At 46.7% G+C, this 26415-nt stretch overlaps 8 protein-coding genes across 8 annotated transcripts; 5 read left to right on the top strand and 3 right to left on the bottom strand.

The window, feature by feature from the left end:
* The first annotated feature begins 1027 nt into the window (after nt 1-1027).
* On the top strand, nt 1028-2820 carry V1513DRAFT_415715 (glycoside hydrolase). The gene is made up of 2 exons (XM_066895822.1): nt 1028-1383; nt 1447-2820. The coding sequence occupies exons 1-2, from the start codon at nt 1284-1286 to the stop codon at nt 2709-2711; spliced, it is 1365 nt and encodes a 454-aa protein (XP_066753094.1). The 5' UTR covers nt 1028-1283; the 3' UTR covers nt 2712-2820.
* A 604-nt stretch (nt 2821-3424) lies between these two features.
* On the bottom strand, nt 3425-4619 carry V1513DRAFT_84620 (uncharacterized protein). Its single transcript, XM_066900622.1, has one exon. It carries the CDS (start codon nt 4492-4494, stop codon nt 3703-3705), a length of 792 nt encoding a protein of 263 aa, XP_066753093.1. The 5' UTR covers nt 4495-4619; the 3' UTR covers nt 3425-3702.
* Nucleotides 4620-4671: 52 nt separating this feature from the next.
* Nucleotides 4672-6474, top strand: V1513DRAFT_479565 (WD40-repeat-containing domain protein; the record flags this gene model as incomplete). The annotated part of the gene is made up of 6 exons (XM_066900306.1): nt 4672-5017; nt 5186-5242; nt 5264-5301; nt 5358-5643; nt 5805-5811; nt 5836-6474. The coding sequence occupies 6 exons, from the start codon at nt 4672-4674 to the stop codon at nt 6095-6097; spliced, it is 996 nt and encodes a 331-aa protein (XP_066753092.1). The 3' UTR covers nt 6098-6474.
* On the bottom strand, nt 6412-7701 carry V1513DRAFT_415709 (GPR1/FUN34/yaaH family-domain-containing protein). Its single transcript, XM_066895821.1, has 2 exons — nt 7214-7701; nt 6412-7160 (listed from the first exon to the last, which is right to left on the bottom strand). The coding sequence occupies exons 1-2, from the start codon at nt 7594-7596 to the stop codon at nt 6632-6634; spliced, it is 912 nt and encodes a 303-aa protein (XP_066753091.1). The 5' UTR covers nt 7597-7701; the 3' UTR covers nt 6412-6631.
* A 1856-nt stretch (nt 7702-9557) lies between these two features.
* V1513DRAFT_446016 (major facilitator superfamily domain-containing protein) lies at nt 9558-11823 on the top strand. Its single transcript, XM_066898202.1, has one exon. It carries the CDS (start codon nt 9706-9708, stop codon nt 11431-11433), a length of 1728 nt encoding a protein of 575 aa, XP_066753090.1. The 5' UTR covers nt 9558-9705; the 3' UTR covers nt 11434-11823.
* A 1673-nt stretch (nt 11824-13496) lies between these two features.
* On the top strand, nt 13497-17610 carry V1513DRAFT_415702 (uncharacterized protein; the record flags this gene model as incomplete). The annotated part of the gene is made up of 8 exons (XM_066895820.1): nt 13497-14155; nt 14208-14284; nt 14338-14877; nt 14929-15199; nt 15250-15490; nt 15548-15951; nt 16012-16941; nt 16992-17610. The coding sequence occupies exons 1-8, from the start codon at nt 13965-13967 to the stop codon at nt 17608-17610; spliced, it is 3273 nt and encodes a 1090-aa protein (XP_066753089.1). The 5' UTR covers nt 13497-13964.
* Nucleotides 17611-20848: 3238 nt separating this feature from the next.
* Nucleotides 20849-22202, top strand: V1513DRAFT_469902 (uncharacterized protein; the record flags this gene model as incomplete). The annotated part of the gene is made up of 4 exons (XM_066900140.1): nt 20849-21056; nt 21102-21280; nt 21333-21572; nt 21632-22202. The coding sequence occupies 4 exons, from the start codon at nt 20849-20851 to the stop codon at nt 22004-22006; spliced, it is 1002 nt and encodes a 333-aa protein (XP_066753088.1). The 3' UTR covers nt 22007-22202.
* A 241-nt stretch (nt 22203-22443) lies between these two features.
* On the bottom strand, nt 22444-23599 carry V1513DRAFT_425632 (uncharacterized protein; the record flags this gene model as incomplete). The annotated part of the gene is made up of 2 exons (XM_066896132.1): nt 22444-23082; nt 23129-23599. 2 exons carry the CDS (start codon nt 23597-23599, stop codon nt 22444-22446), a joined length of 1110 nt encoding a protein of 369 aa, XP_066753087.1.
* Between the last annotated feature and the right edge of the window lie 2816 nt (nt 23600-26415).

The raw sequence follows: 26415 nt of genomic DNA, 5'->3' as shown, positions 1-26415 counted from the left end.
CTTCATACATCCATGATGGCAAATGCGCAATCCTCATCTTTGAGGAATGAGGATATTGATATTATTCGACCTAATTCCCATTTGTCGAATACGAATATCAATTATTATTCAAATGCCTTTGACGAGTCGAATATCGAATACGTTCGCAACGGCCCTAGATGCAGTTTCCAACATTTTATAACTTAAGCTAATTTATGTTAATTGTTTTGAAGCTGCAAAATGGCAAACTGTTTAAAAAATAAGCCGAGATCTTTTAATACCCGAACCCCGTACAGAAAAGAGTCACGTGCACGTCTATGCGAAACGATACGATATTCACCTAATTCACTCGCTCTTTCATAGAAATGGCGGCATCGGGCATTGGCAGGGAGAGTGTCTTTAACAAGTCTAAACAAAACTTACGAGGCGCGCTTAGTTTCCATCTTGGCCTGAGTCTTTGAAAATAAAATAAGGTTGCCGTACCCAACCTTATTGAAAGGAACCGAAAACTTCTTCTATCAGAAGAAACTGGCGACCAAGCAAATGCTATATGGAGATTCGCTGAAGATGTAGACATTGACTAGTTCATCCTGCTAATTGCAATAAGTCCAGGGTTGGTTTGGTCATATATAATGTGACAGCAGCCAAATAAGCTAAGGACACTACTTTTACTGCGAAAATCAGGGCATGTTTATATGTCGTCCTGAAGGACTTAGATTGCGTCAAGATTGGTGACTAGAACTACTGTCACTAAATTTAATGTTTTTGGTATGCGTTCACTGATATAAAACTGGTTCAGTCAGCAGCTCTTAAATGATTAGGGGCGACTTGGGGGCTTGGTGCCTTTTAATATGACTGGAACAAGTTTTTGAGACGACGCCTGAAGAGGCAGTTATCGAGAGAATTGTTTCACACTAAACCTATTTGGGCGCATTTAAGTTAACTTCCTTAGCGCTAAACCAGATTGGGCGCACTAAGGGACAATTTTATGTTTAGCCTTATGCACAACGCAGCATCTAACCTGCAACATAATTTTGACTCCTTTTAAGCGCATTTATAGGCTATTTTAAGCTTAACACAGATAGAGGCGGCTATGATTGTGCTAAATAGCGTAACTGCAGTGCGGTTGTGTAGTTTCAACTAAGTCTGCTGTAACACGACGCGTCTCTAAACCGGCAGTCCATATTCTAATTATTTCGGCAGTCAGTCCAACTTCGGCATCAACTACTGTTTGGTTTTAATCGGCCTCAGCACGGTCCTATACTGTGCTAGTTTTTGTTTATGACCTGGTTCTCAGTATCAACATGATCTGCTTCTGCGCTCTCCAATGGTGCTCCTATTTTCTTCTGTTCAGCAGGCTCCTTCGCGGCGCGCAGGCTATCGAAATTGATGTGAACAACGTTGGTAGGTATTCACTGCTGCTACGTCGAGATAAATATATATATATCTGACAGTGATATCACATAGAATCTATCAAGCACGCGGCCTGGGTTTTCTCACATGGCGTGATGGACTACTACAACGGTAACCAAACCGGTGGAACACTCGGGAAGTTCACATGGCCGTATTATTGGTGGGAGGCTGGCGCCGCTTGGGGTTCTATCCTCGACTACTGGTTTTATACTGGAGACACGACTTATAACCAGATCTTTATGGACGCAGTACTAGGTAACGTCGGCCCGAATATCGACTTCATGCCAAAGTCGGAAGTCACGACCGAAGGTAACGATGACCAAGCTTTCTGGGGATTTACAGTTATGGCTGCTGCAGAACGCAACTTTACGAATCCGTCTTCTGACCAGCCGCAATGGCTGGAGCTTGCTGAGACAGTATTTTGGTCGATGGCCAGTCGGTGGGATACAGCCACCTGTAACGGCGGGCTGCGGTGGCAGATTTTCCCGTTTAATAATGGCTACGACTACAAAAATACAATTTCAAACGCAGGACTCTTTCTATTGGCAGCGCGACTAGCGCGATATACTGACAATACAACTTACGTTGATTGGGCACAACGGACATGGAATTGGGTCGAAGAAATCGGCTTTCTAAACACCGACAACTATTACTTTTATGACGGCGCGAGCTCGACGGGCAATTGTACGGACATTAAGAAATATCAGTGGAGCTACAACGCAGCAAGCTTCCTTGCAGGCTCGGCTTATTTATATAATTTGACATTGTCCGATCTGTGGAGGAATAGAACACAATATGTTCTTGAAGGGCTTCGGGTGTTTTTCGATGAAAGTAGCGGCGGTGTCATGTACGAGGTAGCCTGCGAAGAAGTACAGAAATGCAATACAGATCAACAGTCGTTCAAAGCTTATTTGTCACGATTTATGGGACTAACGGCCGTACTTGCACCTTGGACATATGACACAATCTATTCTCACTTAGTCAACACGATTGTTAATGGTGTTGCGCAGTCTTGTACAGGTGGTAGAGATGGCGTTACTTGCGGTACTTCCTGGTTGGTCAAAGGATGGGATGGCACGTGGGGTCTGGGTCAGCAAATGTCTGCTTTGGAAACCACCCAGAACCTCTTGATCAATCAAGTTCCTGCTCCATATACCGCAACGACCGGTGGCTCGTCGCCTGGAGGAAATGGCGGATCACGACGTGCTGGATATGCATATCCCTCCATTGTTAGTACTGGCGATCGCGCTGGAGCCGGGATATTAACGAGTATCGTGTTGCTTATGATGTTGGGCGGTGCGTGGTGGATTGTCATGTGATTTTCTCTGGCGTTTAGACGGATATTTCCTTGTACGATAGATTAAATTTTGACCTTTTCAGAGGCATTGTACATATGAATAATTGGTCAATAAATCTGGTCAATATATGCTCGCTTAGTATTGGTGTGCTAGCCTGTAGCAGCTTGATCCGACTTGCTGCATTGGAATGTGTAAATTGAATACGTAGCGGTGCGAGCGATTCAGGCCAGTACTCTCGGCTATGGCGGTATAATGCGAGTCTGGTACATTGGGAAAATATATGCAAGGAGGAAAGCAACGATTGAAAATGCTTGGACCACATCGGCCTTTGCCGTCATACCGACCATTGAGTTGCATTCAAATAACTAGAACCAGACTTGTATGGGTAGCTCTTTAATTTGATGAACGCTTGCTGAGTTTCGTTATGTTCCATTATCATTCTCACGAAGACCTCCTCGACTATTCGAACAGCGAGGCCCAAGCAACAGCTTAATCCTAGTAAAGAGGTAACTGGCAATCTCAATCAATCTGCCGCGACCCGCTAGTTCAGTACGAGAGGGCAATACATTATCGCAGCGGCTTAGAGATCGTAATGCAATTCTAAAGTAGGAGTAGCCACGGGTCGCAGAAGGCAAACCCGCCCAATCTCGTGAAGATCAGGATGTCCTTCCTACGAACTCACCCCGTCTGACGAGTGTCTATCAATGCCTATTAGCTGCCATATTTCACACAAGGATTTTCTCACGTACAAATCATTGCGTAGGGCGGGGAGTACAGTCTCCGGAGCACAATCCTGGTCGAGGTGGCGGAACGTCTAGCACTACATTTCCCTTGTAATATTTTGTTATAACATTGTAGTTATAGCAGAGCACCATTCGTCCACCACGCAATTGGTTAGGACATGTATTGCCATAACTTCGTAAACATGCTTCGTACCTTGGGCTCAGTCGAAACCATACACTATTATTTTCAACAAAATCAAAGAAATAACGATCGTTGGAACAGAAACGTTTTAGCTCGTCAGCGTAACAATCTTTCCAACCCATTCACCACCATCGCGCTTGATTAGCTCTTCAAAGATCCACTCGCCAACATCCGGTCTCGGAATCGTGTATCCTACAGCAGGGCTCTCCTCTGTGCCCACCCTCAAGGTCTTCCAGCCCTTTCCAGCCTTGTAGTCGATTCCACCAGTCAAAAGACTCGCGCGCACACCGACGACACCACGCAAAAGACGTTCATTTTCTGGCTGAGCCATGTGCGATTTCAGGGTATATTCCATCTTACGCTTGTCTTCATGCGGAACGGCGAGGAGGACGTGGTAAAGAAATCGGAACCCAAACGGGACATCCTCCGGGCCATTGGTGATGCCAGTCGTGGAAACGTAGGCGAGCAGTGGCTTGTGAGCTGGGGTTGAAGGGTTCTCGTCGTATGCCGCCCGCAGCGCGCTCAGCAAGGCTTCGATGGATGAGGAGCAGATGCCGGGATTGTCGAGGGTGACCGGTCGGCGAAGCGACTTCTGGAGAACTGGTTTTCCTCCCAAACCAGTGATGATTAATGAGACAAGTTTCCCACTTGAGACCAGTGTGCGCTTGACGTCGTCGACATTAGTTGCATCGCCGTGAATGATTGTCAAGTGCTGATCGAGAATTTGTTGGGTGAGACCTTGTGCAAGAAGCTGAGAAGTCAATTTTGAAGGCGTTCGGGCCAACGCGCGCACGTCATACCCGGCTAGCAGAGAATGGACCAGACTGGCATTCGCGCAACCTCCAGTTGCGCCGAGAATGGCAATAGTGGTTGCGCTCATGGTGGATGTTACAGCTGGCACGCACGAATCCGGGAGAAGTGGGCCTTGAATGCACTGAATCAATGGTGTCAATCAAGTAGCCGGGAAGTAATCCTTCGGTCGGATTTTGTGGCAGGGTTAGGGCTAATTTGAACTACTCTTCTTTTGTAAACAGCAACTGGCTACGGCGCGGAATCTATGCCTCGTACTATTAAACCCTACGAGATATTGGCAGAGTGGTCGTACGGAATCGAATCAGACTTCGCGCTGAATGGAACGCCTGCGTCATGGAGAATTGGTCAACCGGTCAATTGGGGTGATGAAGACAGAAAGATTGACCTCGATGACAATGCATATGACTGCACCGTCAGCGCCGACGAGAAGTTCCTTGCCCTGGGGATTGGACGACAAGTTTGCATCTATGATTTAGAAAACCTTGAACTGATAGAGGTACTCGACGGACATACGGAGAAGATTGTAAAGGTCGAGTTTTTCCCAGTCGACACTATTTGCAATAAATATCAGCTCGCTTCGGCGCGTCAAAGTCCAATCGAGACCTGGATGCTATGATTGTCGTTTGGACACTTGACAAGCAAGGGAAGAACCCGAACAAACCTACCGATTCTGTAGATATTGAAGGGTTGGCCGCAAAGGCGACGGATGCGGCCATGCGCGCTCATCTCCAGCCATATATGGATGAAAACATAAGCAGATATGGACAAGCTCTTGGTTGCAGTCAAAGAGATGGTGTCCAGGGCGGTTTCAGATCGTGTGCTTCAAAAACACTTAGTGCTTTCCGGAGAGCTGACTGCATTTGGCTCCCCGCGCGTTTAGTGATGACGGCAAATTGCTTGTCTAACTTTCGGACAATCCTTTCCCCGTAGTCGACTGGCACGACTTTGGCGCCTAAAATCATGATTTGGGATGTTGAAAAGGGCGAAAAAAGGCTGGTGTTGGAAGGCCATACTGATAGCATCATCTGGGTGAATGCCAGTCCTGATGGCGAAATAGTCGCATCGGTGTCGTGGGACCAAATGGTGAAGTTGTGGGACACTTCGACTGGATGCTTGGTTCATGACATTGGACCTACCGGGGGGCAAAACTGGGTAGGCACGTTTTCTCCCGATTCCAAATATATTGCATTTACTAGAGGGCACCATCCACGATTGTGTACGTTCACACTGTTCTCGACGGCAGTCGAATCTGTAAAATCGAAGTTTCGACACACTGGCTGAGATCTCTTCTAGCTTGGAGCCACGAAGGACATCACTTGGCGGCCGGTGGACGGTTTGGCGTTGTATATGTTTGGAATCCGTTTACTGGCGAACAAGCGCAAAAGTGGCAGTTGAAAGGCAGCGACAGATATCGCCGCATGTTTTTGGAGACCGTATCCGTGCAGTGGCTGGACAGGAAGGGATTGTTGCTGGCATTTAAAGGAAGGGAAGGCGGTGTGAACGTTTACGACATGCTGGAAAATCAAAAATGGAGGTCTGATCCCAAGAAGAGCGATTTGATCAACTTGAGGGTGTTCACCGGTCAAGCGGCATTGCGTTACCTTCGAAAGGCTAATCAACTAATATCACTGGATCCTGATCAGACAGTTAGATTCGGGTTCGTAAACTAAGTTTTGTTCAGGTTGTAATGAGTGTTAAGATACAAGGGGATTAATCTGTCGAACGGGAAAATAACTTCAATTACCGAATTGTAATGAGAACCCACTGCCCTGAACCCAGCAAAGGCAGATACTTCGGCCAGCTATCTACGGCGCACTTCGCGGGTGCAACTGGGCGGTGATAGCCAAGTCATGCAGGCCTGGCAGGTCGTCAAGAACACCTAATTTGAACACCAGCACGCGCGGGCAGGCATCGGTCGCTTTGACGCAGAGTTCTGCTGGCAGCCTACACCGGGAATGCTGAAGCTTTCAAACGGCGAAGCCGCTGGAGAAACTTATGTCTACATTACACTACAAGACACAAAATAAAAATCCCACATTTGACCCTGCTTTACGCTTACAGAATTATACTTAACTCAAACTGCCATTAACAATTAACCGGAAAACAGAAAAATCTCACAAAAATATATGACAAGCTAAAAGCAAAATCCTCCGTCCTCGACGACAATCTCTCAGAGAGGCATGATCGGACCTGGGCTTCTGTTGCTATCCCTTCAAGAAATGGCTTAAGTCCCCAACTGGGAGCTGGATCCGGAATTCGACGGCGGAGAGCATGAGGACAATGAAAATATAGAATCCTACTAGTCCAGAAGTCAGTAAACAACCGCCACCGGCCTTGACAATATTTACGCCGAGGGCAGATTTGCCTTCGGCCAAGACGAAGTAGGCAATCGTGAGGCAGAAAAAAGTGGCATCGACTGCGACGAAGAGGAAGAAAAAGGCGACGTTTGTACGGAGGGAGCATATGGCGAAGACCAGGACAAGAAGGGCCCAGAAACAGAGGTAGAACCCGAATGAGGTCTCGAAGCCTTTTGTAGAGACACCTTCCACTTGGGAGGAACCTGTCGGCGAGTAGGCGCCGATCGAGTTGAAGGAAGGAATCAGAGTGCCGGCGTAGGAAAACCAGAAGCCGCCAAAACTGCAGAACACGACAAAAGAGAACGTGTTACCAAGGAAGAACTCAAAGATCCCAGAGAGGACAAGTAGGAGGCCACCGAGAAAGAAGTATGCGCCACTGGCAATGTATTAGCTTCTCATTTCCCACCGTTGCAACAGCGAGATACGTACGTGGAGGCCGCACCGGACCCGCCAGAGCCACGGAGGCCCATAAGGTCGCATCCCAAGGGACTAGCGCAGATAGAATGGGCGAGAATTGCGAGAGGAGTCGGATTGGCGAAGGTCTGTCGCAGGTTGCCCTTGACAGCTCGCTCCGGAGAAAGGTAGAGCTTCTCGAACAGCTCTGGAGACATGGTGATGGACTGAGCAGTGCGCATGCGGCTGAGCGCTTCCTCACGAGACGTGAGGAACCCGTCCTTCTTGTTCCGGGCGGCCTCGACGTCGAAGTCGTCGTGGTTATTAATAGTGCTGTCACCGTTGCCGCGATAATATGCATCAGTGTTGGCCGTGCCGGTGCCCTCGAGGGGGATGTCGTTGTCGTTGTATTCAGTCATGACTTGGGTATGTACAGAGGCAGTGATGCGGGGCAAGCTACGAGACGAGCAACATGACGCCGATGCAGCGACTTATATAAGTTGGCAGCAGGCGATTTACAAGTTGGAACGTCGCAGGACAAGTCTGCCCCGCCCTTCCGGACTGGCTTAAAGAGAACAAGGCGGATAAACGCGTCGCGCATCTTAGCAGATTACAGAACTTACAGAGAGGAAAGACCGCTTCATCGTCTAAGGGACAAATGCGGAGAAGCCACCCTGAAAGGAGTCGACTGGCCTCGACGAGCGGGGGTTGGGCCCACCTTCCGAAGTCATCTTTCGAGCGTGTTGAGGCGCGCACTTGTCGCTTTTTTCGCTGTCTTGTCTCATCTTCCTGCACTTATAAACGCTCTGAGCGCTGAACGATCACCGCATTCTCATTTCTTGTTATGCTTGTAACCACTAGCGCGGATAATGCCACACGCTGCAAGATCGTGGTCGTCCGTGTTTCTACAGATGCTTCGGTCGTGATTGGCTGTCTGCGGCATGTCATGTATGCCGGGGACTGTTCTAAGTGGTGCAAAGCGTGAGGCTCCGGGCGACTGGATGACTGATGACGTCATGACGCGGGGTGAGTACTCCACCGCGCCGCACGTTCCGTTGAGCCTGAGCCGCTCGATGAATACTTGGGCGATCCATTTGTCCTTTGTCCGCTGCCCCGGACGGGCACCTTGTTGACTGAGTTCTGTTTTTATATTAGCGTGGTCGACACTGTTTAATCTGGTTGTGTACTTGTGTTCGCCACGGGTTCGCGTTGCTTATTCCCCTCACACGACCGCAGGCCCGTCACTACACGACTGTGGCCAGTCCTGATCGATCGCCTCTCGCTTTTGGGCATTCGCTAAATCCCTAAAAAATCCAAGCGGACCACGCTCGAGATATCGGAGATGCCCAACCGAAAGCGCTAGAGAGTGCGGCCCTAGATGTTGTTGATAATAGCCATTTCTTCATGACACCTTTAATTACCAATCTTATCTCTAGGCACACTGAGAATTTCGTGGCCACGAGCACTGCTTGTATTACGATTTTCCTAGGCGAAACGTCCAGCCGTTGCGAATACTGGTCGACAGGGGCACACGCAGTAAGAAAATAGGACAAAATCCCTTGCTGTAGATTAGTTCTTCTTATAATGAAATGTCTTGTACAACATTCTACATTCTTGTGTCACCGATTGCCGTATTAAATCATTATTGTCCTCTTCGGGTGAAGGGAACTGTAAAGCGTCGGCCCATCAATTGTTCTTATCCTCTTCTAGTTTTGACGACAATTCGTTTAATTAATATGGGTAAAATCAAAATGCTTGTGAGTAGCAGTGGCCAGCAGAAATTCAGTTCAATGACGCTACTCACATATCTTGTAGGATGCCTGGACTCGCCACATTTCAAGGAATGCTTTCTTCAAATCGCGAACCCACTTGTGGTCGCGATACTCAATGTGAACATGGTAGTCTAGTCATCTGAGCCATCTTTTTCCATATTTGCAACATGCACGGACACATTGTATCCAATCGACATCTTCGGCATGCTCATGCAGTGTACCAGTATTTCGAAACCGTGGTGGTTCATTTAGACAGACCACTTTACAGATCTTAGCATGTAATTGCCCTTCAATCTACAAATCCTAGTCCCGACAAAGGGCATTGCAATGCTCGTAATATTTACCTCAACAGCAATCATGACTTCACTGCAGACATATCCGTCGCCATCGTTACTGAAGATGTGCTCAATATCCCAGTTGCTGGCCTATTGAATATTGAGAACTGGAGGATTCCCTGCAAATATGTCACCATTTTCGATCAATGGACGAGCTAGCCCCCACACGACGATATGGTTAGGGTCCTTCCGAAACAAACAATCATAAGGTCATTGGTAGGGTAACTCACTCTGCGAAAAACCAGTGACGTTTTAAGTTCTTGTTGCTCGCCATGAATTCAGTTAGTGTTAGCAGCCGAGCGTATGACCTGTCGGAGATTTCCCCCCACTCTTTAGCAGCCTTTGAGTCAGCTAAAGAGCAAGATAAATATATTTATATGCATTGATTATCAGGATTAAGCAGCAGCTTCAACCGGGTGCGATGGCGGAAACTTCTGCTGCAGCTGAAGAAAATAGAGCTGTTACTGATGGTGAATCAGATGCAACTATCAATGAAAACAATGAAGACTCCGGCGATGGAACGACCTCGAACCAACAACTCCTGCATGGTGCGCATTTGTTCTTAGTCATAGTGTCCCTTTTTCTGGCGATGCTTCTAGCTGCGCTGGATCAGACGATAGTTGCAACTATTATCTTGACGGTCGGCACCAAGTTTAGGGCCTTTTCAAAGATTCAGTGGATAACCTCCGGCTATCTGCTCGCGGCCGCCGTGCTTAGTCCCAGCTGGGGCAAGATTTCTATCATTTTTGGACGCAAATGGTGCATCCTGGCAGCAATCGTCTTGTTCGAAATCGGAAGTGCTACATGTGGTTCTGCCACTTCCATGAACATGCTAATAGTTGGCAGAGTTATAGCTGGTATTGGTGGCGGCGGCATTCAGGTCTTGGTCATTCTAATTCTCACCGAAATCGTACCCATTCAAAAACGTGGTATGACACAGAGTTTGATTGGTGTTGCTTTCGGAGTCGCTTCTATTCTCGGACCTCTTGTTGGCGGTGCATTCACCACACATGTTACGTGGCGTTGGTGCTTTTACATCAACCTTCCCATCGGCGCTGTTGCCATAGTTGCCGTGCTTGTGTGTTTCAACCCGCCTCCATCGCGCGGCAGCTTGAAAGAAAAGGTCAAGATGATTGACTACCTGGGAACGTTCTTATTGACTTCAGGGTTGGTGCTCGTTCTACTTGGATTGACCTTTGGAGGTGATCTATATTCCTGGAATTCGGTAGCTGTGATCCTATGCTTTGTATTGGGAGGAGCTATAATTATTTTATTTGGCATCTATAACTTTCAGGTCTCAACGAAGCCTTTGATTCCATGGGCAGTCGTTAGAGTTCCGACTGTTCTCATGCCTATACTGGCCATGAATTTTGTATTTATGGCATTCATCAGCGGCATTATCTATTTGTCTGTGTACTTTCAAGTTGTCCGCTCTGCGTCGGCAATACAGTCAGGTCTTCACCTATTGCCTTGGCTGATAGCCACCATCGTTGTGTCTATTGTTACGGGGATCATGATTTCCAAGACTAGATACATCAAGCCATTCACCTTAACTGGCATCAGCATTATGTGCATTGGATTCGGCATCTTGACTCTATTGCAAGTTGACTCTACCGCAGGCGAACGTATAGCATATTTGATCATTCCTGGACTTGGCACTGGGTTTATGATGCAGAGTTTGGCTCTGGCTACACAGGTTGCTGCGCCGAAGCACAATGGCGGAGTGTTAATTGCTACTAGTCTTTTGGGCTTCGGTCGATCTTTGGGTGGGGTTATTGGCGTTGCTCTGGGCCAGACAATCCTGAACGTTTCCCTGAAGTCAGAATTTGCAAAACACAACTTTTCAGTCAATTTTAGCGGAGAAACCTTGATTAATAACCCTGCAGCTATTCAAGAGCTTCCGCAGGACGTCAAGGATACATTGCTGCAAATCTATGTCCAATCACTTCGAAATGTGTTGTACTTTGGTCTTGCATGTTGTTTGGCAGCGTTTGTGTCGTGTTTGTTTATTACCAACAAACGGATACCTCCTCCTCTTCATTCTGCGAAGATTGAAGGCGATGCAGCAGAGAAGGATTTGGGAGCCAATTTGGATGACACCTCTATGCAGAATGTCACTGAAGGTAGCTCCCGATATGGCCAGGCCTAGATCTCGCGGACCAGGAGCGAGGAGAATAAAAAGGAGGACGATTGGTGGATTAGATACGGAATGTCGAATGCGATTTTCATCGCTGCGCGCTAGCAGTGCTCAGAATCGTCATTCTGTACATATTACAGGCAGCATCTAGCTTCAGCACGCACATGTCTTCAATCTGCGAATTCGGAGACTTCTGTTGCGGCGTACTAAAGCAGTGACGATGGCTCATCCGAATCAACTAGTTTGCTCTAGGTATTGACACCAAATTGTATCATATTTATATTTTCCTCGGCGTGATTGCTGATCGGTTGATGGTCGCTGCTAGTGGGAAGATAGCATTGCGGATGCATTGGCGAAATATCCATGTATTGTAAAGCATTTCTATATAATATTCGTCTAATATTTTAAGATTCTTTTTCGTTCCTATCTACAGCTGGGAACGGTTGAGTTTGCGTTTGCTCGACTTGAAACGTTTGTAGGTTCCCCCTTCAAATAGCATGGCTCGGACCCCTCTACCAATGTGCGATTCATTCGTTCTCTGACGGTGATTATGGTATGCGAAGTGGTTGATGAATTGTCATGTCCAAAAATATTCGAATGGTCGTTATTGGTATCCACTGATTTTCAACGTGCGCTTTATACTGTTTCAATTTGTCAAACCCTCGCTGTTGAGCAAACCAACGGTAATATAGCGCGTGTGTCATCCGCAAATAAGCTGACCAGGGATTCGGGAGCTTTAAACACAGGTTCAATAGACACATGCAAGACGGGATACAGAAACCTGGATGAATCCTCATGTTAGCGGGAGCTCGAGAGAGTAAGCATGAGGACATATGCGCTGTGGGATGCAAATATTTTTTCCGTCGCTGTCGTCATCGTCGTCAATCTAGCTTTGCGAACAGACTGCGTAATATTGATGTTGCGACGAATGAGCCAGACACAATCGCCAATTTTTCGGTGGTCGTAGTACTCGGCTTGGACACATTGATCATGCACAATCTCTGAACGCAGAATCTCATGCAACTATTGAATTCGTTGCGGCCAGCGCCGGCCAGTGCCCAGTGGAAGCCATTAGTCGCCGATATTATTCGACCTGATTCCATTTGTAGAATACGATTAACTATCGAATATTATTACGAATATTATTAGAATAATGCCTTGGAAGAGTCGAATATCGAATACGAATATTGGGAAAACCTGCCGTTCGTATTCGCAACAGCCCCACGGCCAGTCTTAAGTTAGTTAAGTACATACAATGAAATACAAAATAAATTTTTATTTATTACAATGTTAAATATCTTGTGGATTGCTATCTAGAAAAATAACAGCTACCTTGGAGTTATAACAGTACTCTGGTTTTGGTTCCAAACTGTGGGTTTCGTACTTACAAGCCGGGTGCATGGAATCTGCAACATTTGTATATTTTTATGGAGTTAAGAGTTGAGAATTGAGGCACGCAAAATAGGCACCGTGACAGTTGCTACGCATCATGCGTAGCCGTCAGCATGAAACCATGACTATTGTTTGAATTAAATCCCGCCATAGCCACCAAAGGCAATTTAGGATTAGGTCACCCACTGCTCAAGTACAGCACAAAACATACTAATAACGCTTGTCATGGATATCTACAGTTCAGTTAATAAAGTTCAAAGTGTATCTGCAATTAGGCTAAGGGGCTTTATGGGATAATGAAATATTTTGGAGCTAAATCCCTCGATTTGTCCTCATTCACATCCTTTGTTTTGTTCGTAGCTACTCGTTGCAAGATCAACCTAACAAGAAACTTGAGCATGGCCACTACAATTAACAGTAAAGTAGTATACCATCTTATCACAGTGCTTATCTAATTGTTTTACTGGTTAGTAGCAGCCATAGCGATAATGTTGTGTGGAATTCACACAAAACCGTATATCAGCCGTGCCTGCTGGCCTGGACCGGGCCGTAAGATGAACTGTTAGGGCCAAACCTTAATAAACAACAATTGAATTTAAGTTTAGTAGCGTATCCAATTACCCTAATCCTATTTGATAATCCTTTCATCGACTGGGCCCCTGAACTCCCACAAAATTATTGACCATGGATCTACCGAGATTGAGAGGCATTTTTTTTTGCTTGCACGTGAGTGAATCTGAGAGGCATTTTTGCTTGCATTTGCCATGTATTCAAGGCGGTGGCTGAGCTGGATTCTTACGGATTCGTCTGGCAGCAGTTGATATGACACGGAAACCGCAAGCGCTTGCAACTGTTAACGCGGTATGTCCAACACGGCTACAGAATGCAGTTTTCTCTCACTACCTCTAATTTCGCTCTATTCCTTCGTACTCTGCCGGCTTGTTGGGAGCAAGCTGGTGCTCCATGTTGCGCAGAATCGCCTAGATGCTATTCGCAGTAGGATACGACCTTGACGGCAGGGTTGAGTGCCTATGCTCTGGATCCAGTCTATATAAGAACCATTGTCATCTCCTCCACGAATACCTGCCTCAATCTCACTTACCGCGTCGGCCTATCCTGATATATACTGCGTTATTTGTTGTCCTTCCACTATGGCATTTGACCACGTTAAGGAGCAAAATATTGGCTTCGAGGAGCCGGTCCGCATCAGGCATACAGACGAAGAGGCTGGTGACAACTCACAAAGATGGAAGCCTCGCGACAGCATATTCTCAAGTGGCGGTCATTCGCGCAGAAATTCTATCGATCCGGCGGCGGCTCTTCCGATCACATATCGGACCATGTTAGTTTGCTGCATTTTCACATTTGCTCTGCGGGCATTGACATCCATATAGGTCCATGGACATCGATGAGACTCAGGACCAGAAAAAACGCGAAGACCTCAAGTTGGCCAGCGCGAGGGCAGCTAAAGGTATGCTATTTGGACTTTGGATTCGACACAGACGCTAATTATTATTTTGCCAGACCTCTCTGAGCTGGATTGGCACATTGTATCTCACAGCGAGCTCTATATTCGTCTTTCTACGTCATCTGTTGAGGGTCTTTCCGCAGAGCAGGTCAAACGTCGTTTGGCGGAGTACGGAAAGAATACGCCTTCGAGTCCGCCTTCCCATCTTTTTCAAGATTGGTTCGGTTACTTATTGGGTGGTTTCGGTTCTATTCTTTTGGTTTCCAGTATTCTAGTCTTTGTTGCTTGGAAACCCCTCGGACAGCCCCCTGCTGTCGCCAACTTAGCGCTCGCAATTGTTCTTTTGGCAGTGTTTTTCCTACAGGCCGCGTTCAACGCTTGGCAGGATTTTTCGTCTTCGAGAGTGATGGCTTCAATTACGGGAATGCTTCCAGATGAGTGCCAAATTCTACGTGACGGCATTCGAACAAGTACTGCTGCAGCTGAAATTGTCCCTGGTGATGTTATATTCTTCCGCGCTGGCAGCAAGCTTCCTGCGGACATTCGCTTTATCGAGATCTCTTCCGACACGAAATTTGATCGATCAATTTTAACTGGTATGATACCTTCAACATTCGCCGAAATCTTTTTCTAACCTTCGTCTCCAGGAGAATCGATTCCTTGGCCCGCAACGGTTGACTCCACCAATAATAACTATCTCGAGACCAGGTGCATCGGGCTTCAGGGTACTTTTTGCTCATCCGGGAGTGGGGTCGGAGTCGTCGTCGCGACCGGAGATCGAACAGTATTTGGCAGGATTGCGAAGCTTGCAAGTCAACCCACCACTGGCATGACTACTCTTCAGAAAGAAGTTTATTTGTTCTGCATTGTCATTTGCACGCTAATGCTCATCATGATTGTGGTAGTCCTGATTGTCTGGTAAGTAATTATCCTTCATTTGTACTTAATGGCTTAAAACTCATCAACAGGGGATCATGGCTTCGCAAGGACCATCCTAGCTGGATTAACGTTCCGACCCTTATTGTCTCGTGTGTCAGCGTCGCGGTAGCATTCATTCCTGAAGGACTCCCGATCGCTGTCACTGCCAGCTTGACCATTACCGCGAACTTGATGCGTAAGAACAAGATCTTGTGCAAGTCCCTCAAAACTGTGGAGACCCTTGGATCGGTTTCTGTTATATGTACCGATAAGACAGGCACACTGACGAAAGTACGAGTTGTCTGTCGCATGGCTGGTTTTTGGCAAGGCTAACTTTGATTCGGTCAGAACAATATGTGGGTGACTGACTGCGCTATTGGCAGCTTAACAATGCCTCTGCAACTGGCTACTGATCGCCACTTTGCCGAGAAACAGCAGTCGTCGAATACTGCTCTTAACCAATTGCGAAGCATTGCTAGCCTCTGTAACGCGGGCCAATTCGATATTACAACTTCTGGTCTTCCGCTTGCCAATCGCAAAATCAATGGTGATGCGACTGATCAGGCAGTATTGCGATTTGCGGAGACTCTTGGCCCCGTTGCTGAAGTCAGGGCTGTGTGGGATAGACAATTCGAGCTGCCCTTCAACAGCAAGAACAAATTTATGATCTCGGTGTTCTCTCTTGCAAAGGATATTGGACGAGATATTACACTTTCTGCTGTGGAAAGTGAGGCATTTTCTGAGGAGGAACTGTAAGCACTATAAACATTGGCAATCTCTTCTTCTGTTTGTTTGCAAACTAATGTGAATAGACTTCTGACTATAAAGGGTGCTCCGGATATTATCATTAGTCGATGTAACAGGTATATTAACGATGATGGCGTGTCATGCCCGCTGGACTCGAACACTCGTGAAACAATTGAGAATATCAAGAACAAATGGTCTCGTGAAGGAAAGCGTGTCATCCTTCTGGCACGCAAAATACTTCCATGGGCGACGGTTGAGGCGTCGCAGCTTGCCGTGGAATTCGGAAAAGAAGCATTGGAACATGCCCGCTCCGGGTTAACTTTGGTTGGAATGGTTGGCATCATGGATCCGCCTCGGGAAGAGATTCCAGGAGTCATTTCCACTCTCAGGAGAGCCGGAATTCGAATCTTTATGGTCACGGGTGACTTCGTTCTCACGGCAGAGGCTATAGCTCGCGAATGTCGAATCATCTCAAACCCTCCTGAGCGTGTCCATGACGTGTCTGCCCTCCGTGATGACGCTTCTGCGGCATCGTCTGGGGACCAGGTCTCATCGATCGTCATCAGTGGCTCAGAACTGACAATGCTTAACGGTAGCCAATGGAAACAACTGTGTCAGTATGATGAAATTGTGTTTGCACGTACAACGCCCGAGCAGAAACTTCGTATTGTCAAGGAATTCCAATCTAGACATGAAATTGTGGGCATGACTGGTGACGGCGTTAATGATGCTCCATCACTCAAGGCAGCGGACATTGGCATTGCTCTAGGTTCCGGTAGCGACATTGCTATTGAAGCCTCTGACATGGTACTCCTGGATAAGTTCGACGCCATTGTTGAGGCTGTTGAATATGGCCGCGTTGTGTTTGACAATTTAAAGAAGACGGTTGCGTATCTTCTACCAGCAGGGTCATATGCAGAGTTTTGGCCTGTCATCACTAATGTCGTACTTGGTCTTCCTCAAGTCCTTTCTTCATTCTTGATGATTATAATCTGGTGTGTACCGTTGTTGAATATTGAGAGACTGGCATTCTAAACTGATATAGCTGCTTTACAGACTGCGCCGCTGCCACGATGCTTGCATTTGAAAAGGCAGAGTCAGATGTCCTTCTTCGGCCGCCCAGACGCCCCAAGAAGGACCGCCTTGTCAGCTGGAGGCTTATTCTGCAAGCTTATGGTTTCGTAGGCACGCTCGAAACGGTCTGCAGCTTTGCGATGTCATATTGGTACTTGCAGCGACATGGCGTTCCATTTTCGGCTTTGTGGCTAGGGTTTGGAGCCATTCCTGATGGGATGTCGTCGGACGTGTACACCCAGAGACTTAACGAGGCTTCATCAATCTACTTTGTGAACTTGGTTGTCATGCAGTGGTTCAATCTTATGGCAGTTAGAACAAGACGACAGAGCATTTTTCAGATGCCACCGCTGTTCAACAAGGAGACGCAAAACCTCTATCTCTTCCCAGCCATTTTGTTCGCCCTTTTGATGACGTTCTTTTGGCTGTATATTCCGAAGTTCCAGACGACCTTAGGCACTACTAGTGTTCCAGCGATTCACTTCTTCCTGCCGATGTGTTTCGGCTTTTCCATTTTGGTACTTGAAGAGGGACGAAAGTACCTAGTTCGCAAATATCCGAAGGGTCTGCTGGCGAAATGTGCTTGGTGATCAAGGACTGGAAAGTTTTCAGGAATTACGGGGTTTCTGTCGCTCGGCGTGATATGGAGCGAGGTCGACCTTATTTCCTCCATACTCTCAGGACACAAATAACCATTTCCCATACAAATTGACGGTCCACTTCTCAGCGGCTGTTTCCCATAGTAAACACCTTAGCGTTATCGCGACGAAATATTTTGTGGAGCTGCTGCACTACTCATGATCACTATTAATATGACATCCCCTCTGCAGATATGATTTCAGGGCGTGCTAAAAAATTCCTTTTTCGAATTACTTATTAACAGTATCTTGAAAATATTCTCTCTTAGTAACATCTCCCTTCATGTGGTGCCTGGCAAACTGGTTAAGTTACTCGCACGACACGTCGCTTTCTCCCTAAGACGCGTCAAGTTCATTTTTATTTATTACATCTAGCCTGCTAACCACCATGGCACTCAAACTATCGCTGACGGTAATCGAATGGAATTCCAATGACCTGCGTTGGACATTAATTCGCTTTCGTAAAGATGCTATACAGAAATATGACGTCGAGCCTATCATGTTCTATTTCACAACTAAAGAAGAGTTGGAGGCATGGATCCAGGAGCAACCGCTTTATTGTAACTGGAAGAAGCATTCTGGAAATTAATTCGGTTCCACGGAGGGTGACTATACTATCCTGAAGTTAATAAGAGCCTACGAACGTTAATGAAATGTTTTAGGACAAGCGTCAGCAGCTCAACTCTGTCGATTACAAACTAGTTTATTACTGCGATCATCGGGGCCATTATTCTCCACAGCATAAGGAGAATGTCTCTCCAAGTAGCAAAGGCATGGGAAGGAGACAATCAAGACAAATTGCGCGCTAGATTCATTGCAAAGCAGTCCTCATTGTCACGGACTATTCAAGTGGAATTCTATTGGCAGCAAAATGGACATGAACCAGGCTCCGCCAAGGACATCGGGCGGCTCTCGGAGCAACCCAGATGTCAAAAAGTGGATCGATGCCAAATTTTCTCAATACTTTCAACACGCATTCTTTTAAGCAACTTTTGAGATTGAGTGAATCAGACATGGCACAGGTATTTGGCAGTTTCAGTTACTCTCATTTATCTAATGATGATTAATGACCTCGTCTAGTGTGAGAAATGGATATATGACTAAATGAAATGTGGAAGGGAGGCTGAGAGTCTTGATTGCTATGTCGACCAGTCTCACGGACAATTCAGGTGTATATATACATGAACACCTCTCTAACCGGGTGACGACAACCTCCTCAAGTCTCCCTGATCACTCATCACTACCGGCGAATGTACGCTACTACATTCACCTACCTAAAGACTAGCTCAACACTAGATCAGTACTCGTGATTCTTATGGAGCGGATCGAAGTGGTGAGTGGCTAGATCTCCACCGACCTGAGACGAGGATCGACCAATGTCCAATGTCGAGTGACCAGAAAAGCGGGGTGCGGTGCCTTCATCTAAGAATGAGACCTACCATACTGGAAGTGGAGACTGACCGATCTCCTACACAACCGATCCCCAACAGTCTAGATGCTGGATAAGAACAGCGTGTGATCTTTCCTTCCCTGCGCGTTACTTTTATGGATGTGTACAATGCCCTCCGAAAGAAGGCCAGAGAGGAGTCAGAGCTAGCGCAAAACCTCTCCGATAGCATTACTCTATGGGCGAATAAACTTTCTGAGAAGGGTTGGCACACTCATACAGAAAAGATTCCACTGCCAGCAAATGTATTCTGTACAACCTCCCACTTCCAATCATCAATCCTAACTCAGCAGGGCTCTATTGTGTCGATTGACGCCACTCACAATGTCTGCAAGGATGAATACGGCCAGCAAGATGTAACTTACAACGAACGATACTAGGACGGGATAGTGCTACTGGTTGTGGAGTTCCGCATTCTTTTTTGTGGACAGATTCAGAGGCACAGCTCCCTCTCATTCGATTTCTTGAATATGTCAGTCTTACGTTCGATTATGCTCCAAAGGTCGTCCTGATTGACTGCTCTGAGACAGAGAGAGGCGCTATAGAGTATGTGTGGCCCGAACCCAAGATTCTCTTTTGCGTTCGGCATTTATATCATGCCTGGGACAAGCAGATCAAAGAGAAGATGAAGAATTTGTCGCAAGCGCAACTGCCAGCAATAGCCAGCCCTGGACAAATCAATGTAGCAATCAGACATCTACTAGATGGAGAAATGGATCGAGCCACTATGGAGCCAGTGCTCCTGGCATTGGCTGCAGACAGCATCTACATACAGTCGGTTATTGATGATTCCACGACCTAGAGGAAGCAAGGAAGGGCAACGAGATCCGAGATGCAGATTTCGCCCCGAAGAGGCTGAAGGAGCTCGAAAGGAAGCCAATCAGGCCCGTCAAGCTCGAGAAGACCCTGCAACCACTGGAGGATTACTAACGGTGGAAAGCGGGCATCTCACAAAGCCACGGGAACTCAAGGGGACCAGGGGATGAGTCTATTCAGAATCTGGATGTCTTAGCCGTGCTTGATTGTTGCTATGTTGGCTCCGCAGTTCGTGTTGGCGGGAAGAGGTCCGTCCAGTCGCTCCCCAGTTGCGATGAGCGACATACAGTCCGCTCGCGGACACATAGTGTGACTTCACGCAACGCTTCCGCCAGGCGGCGTATACGCTAAAGAATGCTGGCAATTTATCTGTCAGTGTTGAGAGCATTTTCGGTGAATTGCAACGTTAAGGTGGGGTTAATCGCGTCCGTCACTTCGCTCGTTTAGCCTCGCGTTACATCCATGCGTATAGAAAGGATCTTGATGGCCGGGCGACATCGTTTGCAGCTAAGAAATATAAGTCTCATCGCAGACTTCCAGAGAGCTTCGAGCTTGATATCAGCAGTGACCGCTCCTGAGGGATTGCCGTATCGTCCGTCCAGTCCGATATCTGGTGTCTTAATGTTGTGGTCTTCTCTGCGGTTGGTATTGGCATTGGTTTGTTCTTCTTATTGGGTTCGTGTTTGCGCTTTGTTTGTCTGGTGTTCTTTGTAGATATATTCAGGAATTTAATTTAATGGCTAGGAGCCAGCCAGAACATGACCCCGAAAAAATCAGGGTTCGCTGGTTTGTCCTCGCCTCCAGACCAAGGGAAAAGACCTTGTCTTCTAGTAATATTATCTTGTCCCTGTCCAGTTCCTTGCCCAGAAGAGTTGTCCAACGTTGTCCAGCCGTAGCCTTGTGACATTACCTTTTCCCTTCTCAGACATGGACGCACTTATCGAAGGTATCAAGGACCTGAACCCGACCGAGTTGAAAAGTAAAAAACCCCGACTTATACGGAGAGCGTGGCAAGTTCCCGAAGCTCAACTGTCGTTGAAGTTTGGTTTCAATGGCAGCAGCTTCAAGAATGAGGCTATCAGGGAAGCCTATGCGGCCTCACGACCCGCGGCCCTGCTTTCGAGCGATTCGCTGCGTGCAGCAACTTTACCCTTCCAGCCCCTACCCGGAATTTCTTAAGGCTCTGGAATCCGCTTTGGCGATCCGTACGAGAAGGCCACCGCCCAGAGGATTGTGCAGAACCTCCGCCAAGGAAACACGAACGGCCACTCCTGCAGTACTACGCCGAGTTCGCCCGGCGTATGGCTCTTCTCCATTATGATGACACTTTTCAGATATACTGGTTCAACCGTGGCCTGCGTGAGAAATACAGACGATGATGATTGGCCGAGAAATTTCTGACACGATCGAGGAGGACGTGCAAAAGGTTATCCGTGTCGACACTGCGTGGCGAGAGCATCGAGAATCTTGTCACAATCCCACTTCTCCAGAGCGAGTCATGCAAAGTCGAGGTAACAGTCCCCTCAATACAGCGAACCAACTTGCATCTCAGATCAGCTTACCTTCGGGTGAACCTATGCAGCTGGACTCTGCGCACCTTGGATACCATCTAGCGCAAGCAGAAAAAGAGTCGACGTCGCGCAGAAGAGTTGTGTTTATACTGCGGCAACCCCGGGCACCTTGCCGATGTCCTGATAAGAAGGGGGTTAGACTAGCAGCAATGACAATGGACAAAGTTGGAACGGAATTCACGGACGTCTTATATGGTTGAAAGGCGTGATGAGAGAACGGACCGCCAATACGGAACAAGCCATTTCCCGAGTACCACCGGAGTACAGTGATTTCAGCGACTTATTTCAGCGATCATCGCATTCCCCGAATGGCAGGCCCCAAAACACCTTGGAGCCACATGTAAAGATGTCTGACTCCGAGACCCAAGCCCTGCGTGCATATTTGGACGAGAACCTGGCGAAAGGATTTATCGGACCCTCTTCGTCGCCGGAGCGGCCGCGGTTCTCTTTGTACCCAAGAAAGAATCATCAGGTAATCGCCAAAGCCGCACAGAAGAATCTCGTGGTCCTGTGACAATGATCGGATAACTTGGCTCGTTGGCTTATTGAATAACTAGTAAGGAATGTTCGTACGCCTGCGTCTAGAGATATCAGTCGACCGGAATACGACCGACCATGACGAAACCTGCGAATGCATCAGTACGCAGATTGAAACAGGAAATTGCCTGCACCAAACTGACTGATTCCAGCTACGATTGAATTATATTTCGAATGCAGTATATATTGAAGTTTATATTTGCCTCAGTTATGGATAATAATAGACTAGAACGTTGGAACATTGCATAAATACAACTTCCACTCAGCCTTTCCTATATGATTTGAACCACCATATAATAGATATAATGTGTACTGATTGATGCGGTGATTCCAATAATCCTGACGTCAAATTTTGACGTCGTATTTAGTTGGTCTGAGTTCACCCAGCAGTTATAACATTATATCTTTAACCAGTCATTCCGCTACGTCAGAGTCAGCCGTATCTGAATAATTGGGTGCTGCCAAGCCTCGCAACTTTCTCTCAAGATAAGAAGCACTTGTAACAAGCGAATAGTCACCACCTGTGTTTCCGGAATTGAACTCTTCTTCATCTTCAAGAATGGCACTTATCATCGGAAAAGCGTTTGACTCGCGCAACACGTAACCAATAGCTAAGTGAATGTCGCAAAGCAATGAAGAAGGACAAGGAATTAAGTTAGATTTCCATCCAAACAACAATACTACCTCATCATTATGCCTGTTCAACTGGCTGGTAAGTCGTATGTCCGGGTATAATTTTCTAAGTCGGTAAACCTTGTCACGGCATTCGATACCAAACCGAAATCTACCAAATATCGAATGCGTAAATGGATCTAGCAGCAACCCGTTGGAAGGGTCATTGATTTGGTTACCAGTCAACAGCGTCTCTACAGATTGACCGGCAAATATTGAAAGCGCCTTTCGCAGTTCCGGATGATTGCTCGCGCTGAAAGGAATAATATGCGCTCCATGGAGAGGTCCTTCCTCGAAATAAGTCATTCCTGGTGGAGGTGGATATGAATTTGTATCCAATACTTTGCCGATTATAGATACAACACCATCGCGATCGAATAACTATGTATTTGTTAGCTGTGCTCAATCATTCTGAATTTATATTCACCTTGCGCCTGAAAGTCGCTTGATTTCTGGTAGCCGTGCTTCTATTTGATGATGTTGGAGTATGAGAAGGGGCCATTATAGTTAAAAATAAATCCAAATAAAAATCTCTAGTCCAACTGATGACAGACGCCCTCACATCATCAGACTGAAGGAATTTCGAGCGTACATCCTGCCATGTCCGAGGTCGACGGGGAACAAAGCCACTCTCTGGCGATGGTAATACCATGCGGATATCGCCGGGTCTTAATAATTTCCTCAATATTTCAATCTTCTTTGGCGAATCTGTGGCGCGTTTCCACAGATCACCGGCTAGTGATTCACGGTCATAACCCCACCGCAAAAGAGCCGTCGCGATTGGACGGACATCAACAGTGCGATTATCATATTCAAAAGAAAGGACAATTTCACAAGGTTCCAAAATGGTTGTAAGTGTCTCGGGTAGGGTCTTCTCGGAATAATCCAGCTCAGTCATATTATCGACGTTATGTCAAGACATCTGACGCAGGATGCGCTATCGTCAAGCCAGCTTCAGCAGTCAGTCGCATGCAAATCGTGTTGGATCGCTCTGCAGCTGTAGCATATTTGCTGATCTTTCCTCGCAACTAATGATAGCCCTTTGTTGCCTGGCTATACTATAACTATTGAGCTGCTCTGCCTAAACTCGTTTCCGGACTAATACTCTTAACCTCCTTTCTGGGCAAGGGTTCATTCAAATGTTACCCGGTCGGCGTTAAACTATCGCTCAATTTTACTTGGGGATTAGGTGCAGGTAACGCTGGGATTTTGTTACGTGCATTACTCACTGCCTGTCAGCCTCGGGTTTCCCGAGGTTTAAAGATGGTCGCTGTTGGGTAATTGTCCTTGGAGGTGTTTGACAAGTGACAACCGCAATTCCTCTTTGGCCGCAGCCACCAGTCACAACGATCGAGGTGCCTTCCAGAGCCATAATGAATTGACGTGTTATGGCTCTTGTCTCTTGATGCGTACAACGATGAAAATATGAACGGTCGTGCAACCAGGTTAGTCCCGGTTAACCCTACCCCTTCGATTTTTTTTGTAATTGGCTGCGCGTCAATAGAGGATATTTTGCCACCAAGTTTCTTACAAGTTTCGTATCCGGACAACCCTAGCCCTTAAGGTATTTTGTTACGGAAGGTCTAATAAATACAGATATTTTGCCTTGCAAACTTGCAGCAACGGGATTAAGGTTCGAATGGAAAAGCTAAGATGGACCAGGCAACTTGTAAACAACGCGTGTCGTCTCTATCTTCGACTCCCGCTTTAGCTAACAATGCCTGGCATTTCTCGTCAACAGCAAAGACAAGTGGCAGTGGCGACTGTGCCGGCGTGCCGCTGTACTGGCAATTACGGTCGCCCAATTTTATGCTCTTCTCTTTCACCACATCGTGCTTCCAAGGACGATCGAAGATATTCGCCATTGCAGCCCCACGATAACCTATAGTACCTCATTCGAGTTTGACAGCTTGGATGACTCCGAGGCTAGATTTTGATTTCGCTTCAATAAGGAACAAATAGTTACTATTTTTCCGTACCTCCGCCTTGACCTTATCTAATGGTCGCGTCGCTATAACCCTGACCCATTGACAAGCCTTTGCATTCTTCTAAGGCGGTTGGCATATCCTGAGAGGTGGGGCTCAATGATGAGAGATTTTGGACGGTCGCAGTATCTGTGCTCCATTACAAGAGATGTCATTTTTCATTTGGTGCGTCGATACAGGGCCATGCTTGTATGGGACCACAGGCGATTAACACCAGAAACTCTTATGCGGTACGCCAGCCATGTGGACAAAAAGTGCGGATATTCCAATATTTGGGGATTTATCGATGGTACATTTAGGCCGACTACGCGTCCAACCGAGAACCAAAGGCTTGTATACTCCGGATATAAGCGTGCCCACGGCTTCAAGTACCAAACAGTAGTGACGCCGGATTTCATAATCTCTATCGAAACATTCCAGCAAATCTCCATTGCCAAGCCCATCCTCTTCAAAGCGACTAGGGCACCCTGATGCACTGTAGATCCACATCTCCATATTCCAGCTCATTTGTGTAATCTTGAACTTTTTCACTGCCGGTGGAAAGTTATGGCATTCTCTGTCGTTATCATCATTATAGTAACCTGAGGGCTGGCCATTGCATCCGTTATCGGTATCCCAGTAATCAACTCTCCAACCATATGTTGGATTTCCTCTCTTGGCAAGGGCTAAGTTCGCAGCATTTGTAATATTCCCAAATCTTATCACTCTTTAGCGTGCCAAAGATTCTTCAGGCTCCATCGCGAGAACTACTAATTTCACGTATCCGAATAACAATACCAAGCAAATTCGTGCGATTCCTGTTAACATCGTGCCTGTCCTTAATTGCTGAAGCCACCTCAACTGCACGTACTGGCTCCGACACAGTTAATTCAAAACGACTAGAATCAACTATGTATTGATAGCTGACACCGGGATAGAAAAATGTTCTACTTCTGATCAAATGCTTAGCGCCGATTCTTATCTTGCAACCCAAAAACTCGACTGGATTCTCGCCCATCTTTAAAGGATGAATTCCATCGTCACTTCACACACCACTGGCACTGTAGCAAGATTCCAAGTTTATGCGAGTAGCTCAAAAACCCCAACAAGTTGTTACCCTCTCGTTGTCGGAGAGTCATAGCTCATCAAATTTAGGTTTCCGTGCTACACTTCAAATGAGAAAAAAAAAGGGAAAATATCAAAAATGCCATCGGGCCCCGTACCGCTCGTACCTGCCAATTTTTCGCCCAACGACTAGACATTTACACCACATAATTTTTCATTTAAGTTAGCGCTAAACCAAGTTATGGTGACTAAAGGTTAGTCCCGACAATTAGAGTTAACCCTAACCCAGCCGGCATAATTTTTGATTAACCCTAACCCAGGCTTTTTTTTTTTACTTGCAGCATTGTATATATAGGTTTTCTCAAGGTCATGTTCTGGCTGGCTCCTAGCCATTAAATTATAAATTCCTGAATATATCTACGAAAAACACCCGACAAACAAAGCGCAAACACGAAACCAATTAGAAGAACAAAACAATGCCAATACCACCAAATTGAAGACCACATCATTAAGACATCAGATACCGGACGGACCGGACGATACAGCAATCCCTCAGGAGCAGTCGTTGCTGATATCAAGCTCGAAGCTCTCTGGAAGTCTGCGATGAGACTTATATTTCTTAGCTGCAAACGTTGCCGCCCGGCCATCAAGGTCCTTCGTATACGCATGGATGTAACGCCAGGCT

Source organism: Lipomyces chichibuensis (assembly GCF_038497645.1).
Source record: "Lipomyces chichibuensis strain CBS 12929 unplaced genomic scaffold V1513scaffold_19, whole genome shotgun sequence".
NCBI classification, from domain to species: Eukaryota; Fungi; Ascomycota; class Lipomycetes; order Lipomycetales; family Lipomycetaceae; genus Lipomyces; species Lipomyces chichibuensis.
This window is presented reverse-complemented; position numbering and strand designations above follow the sequence as displayed.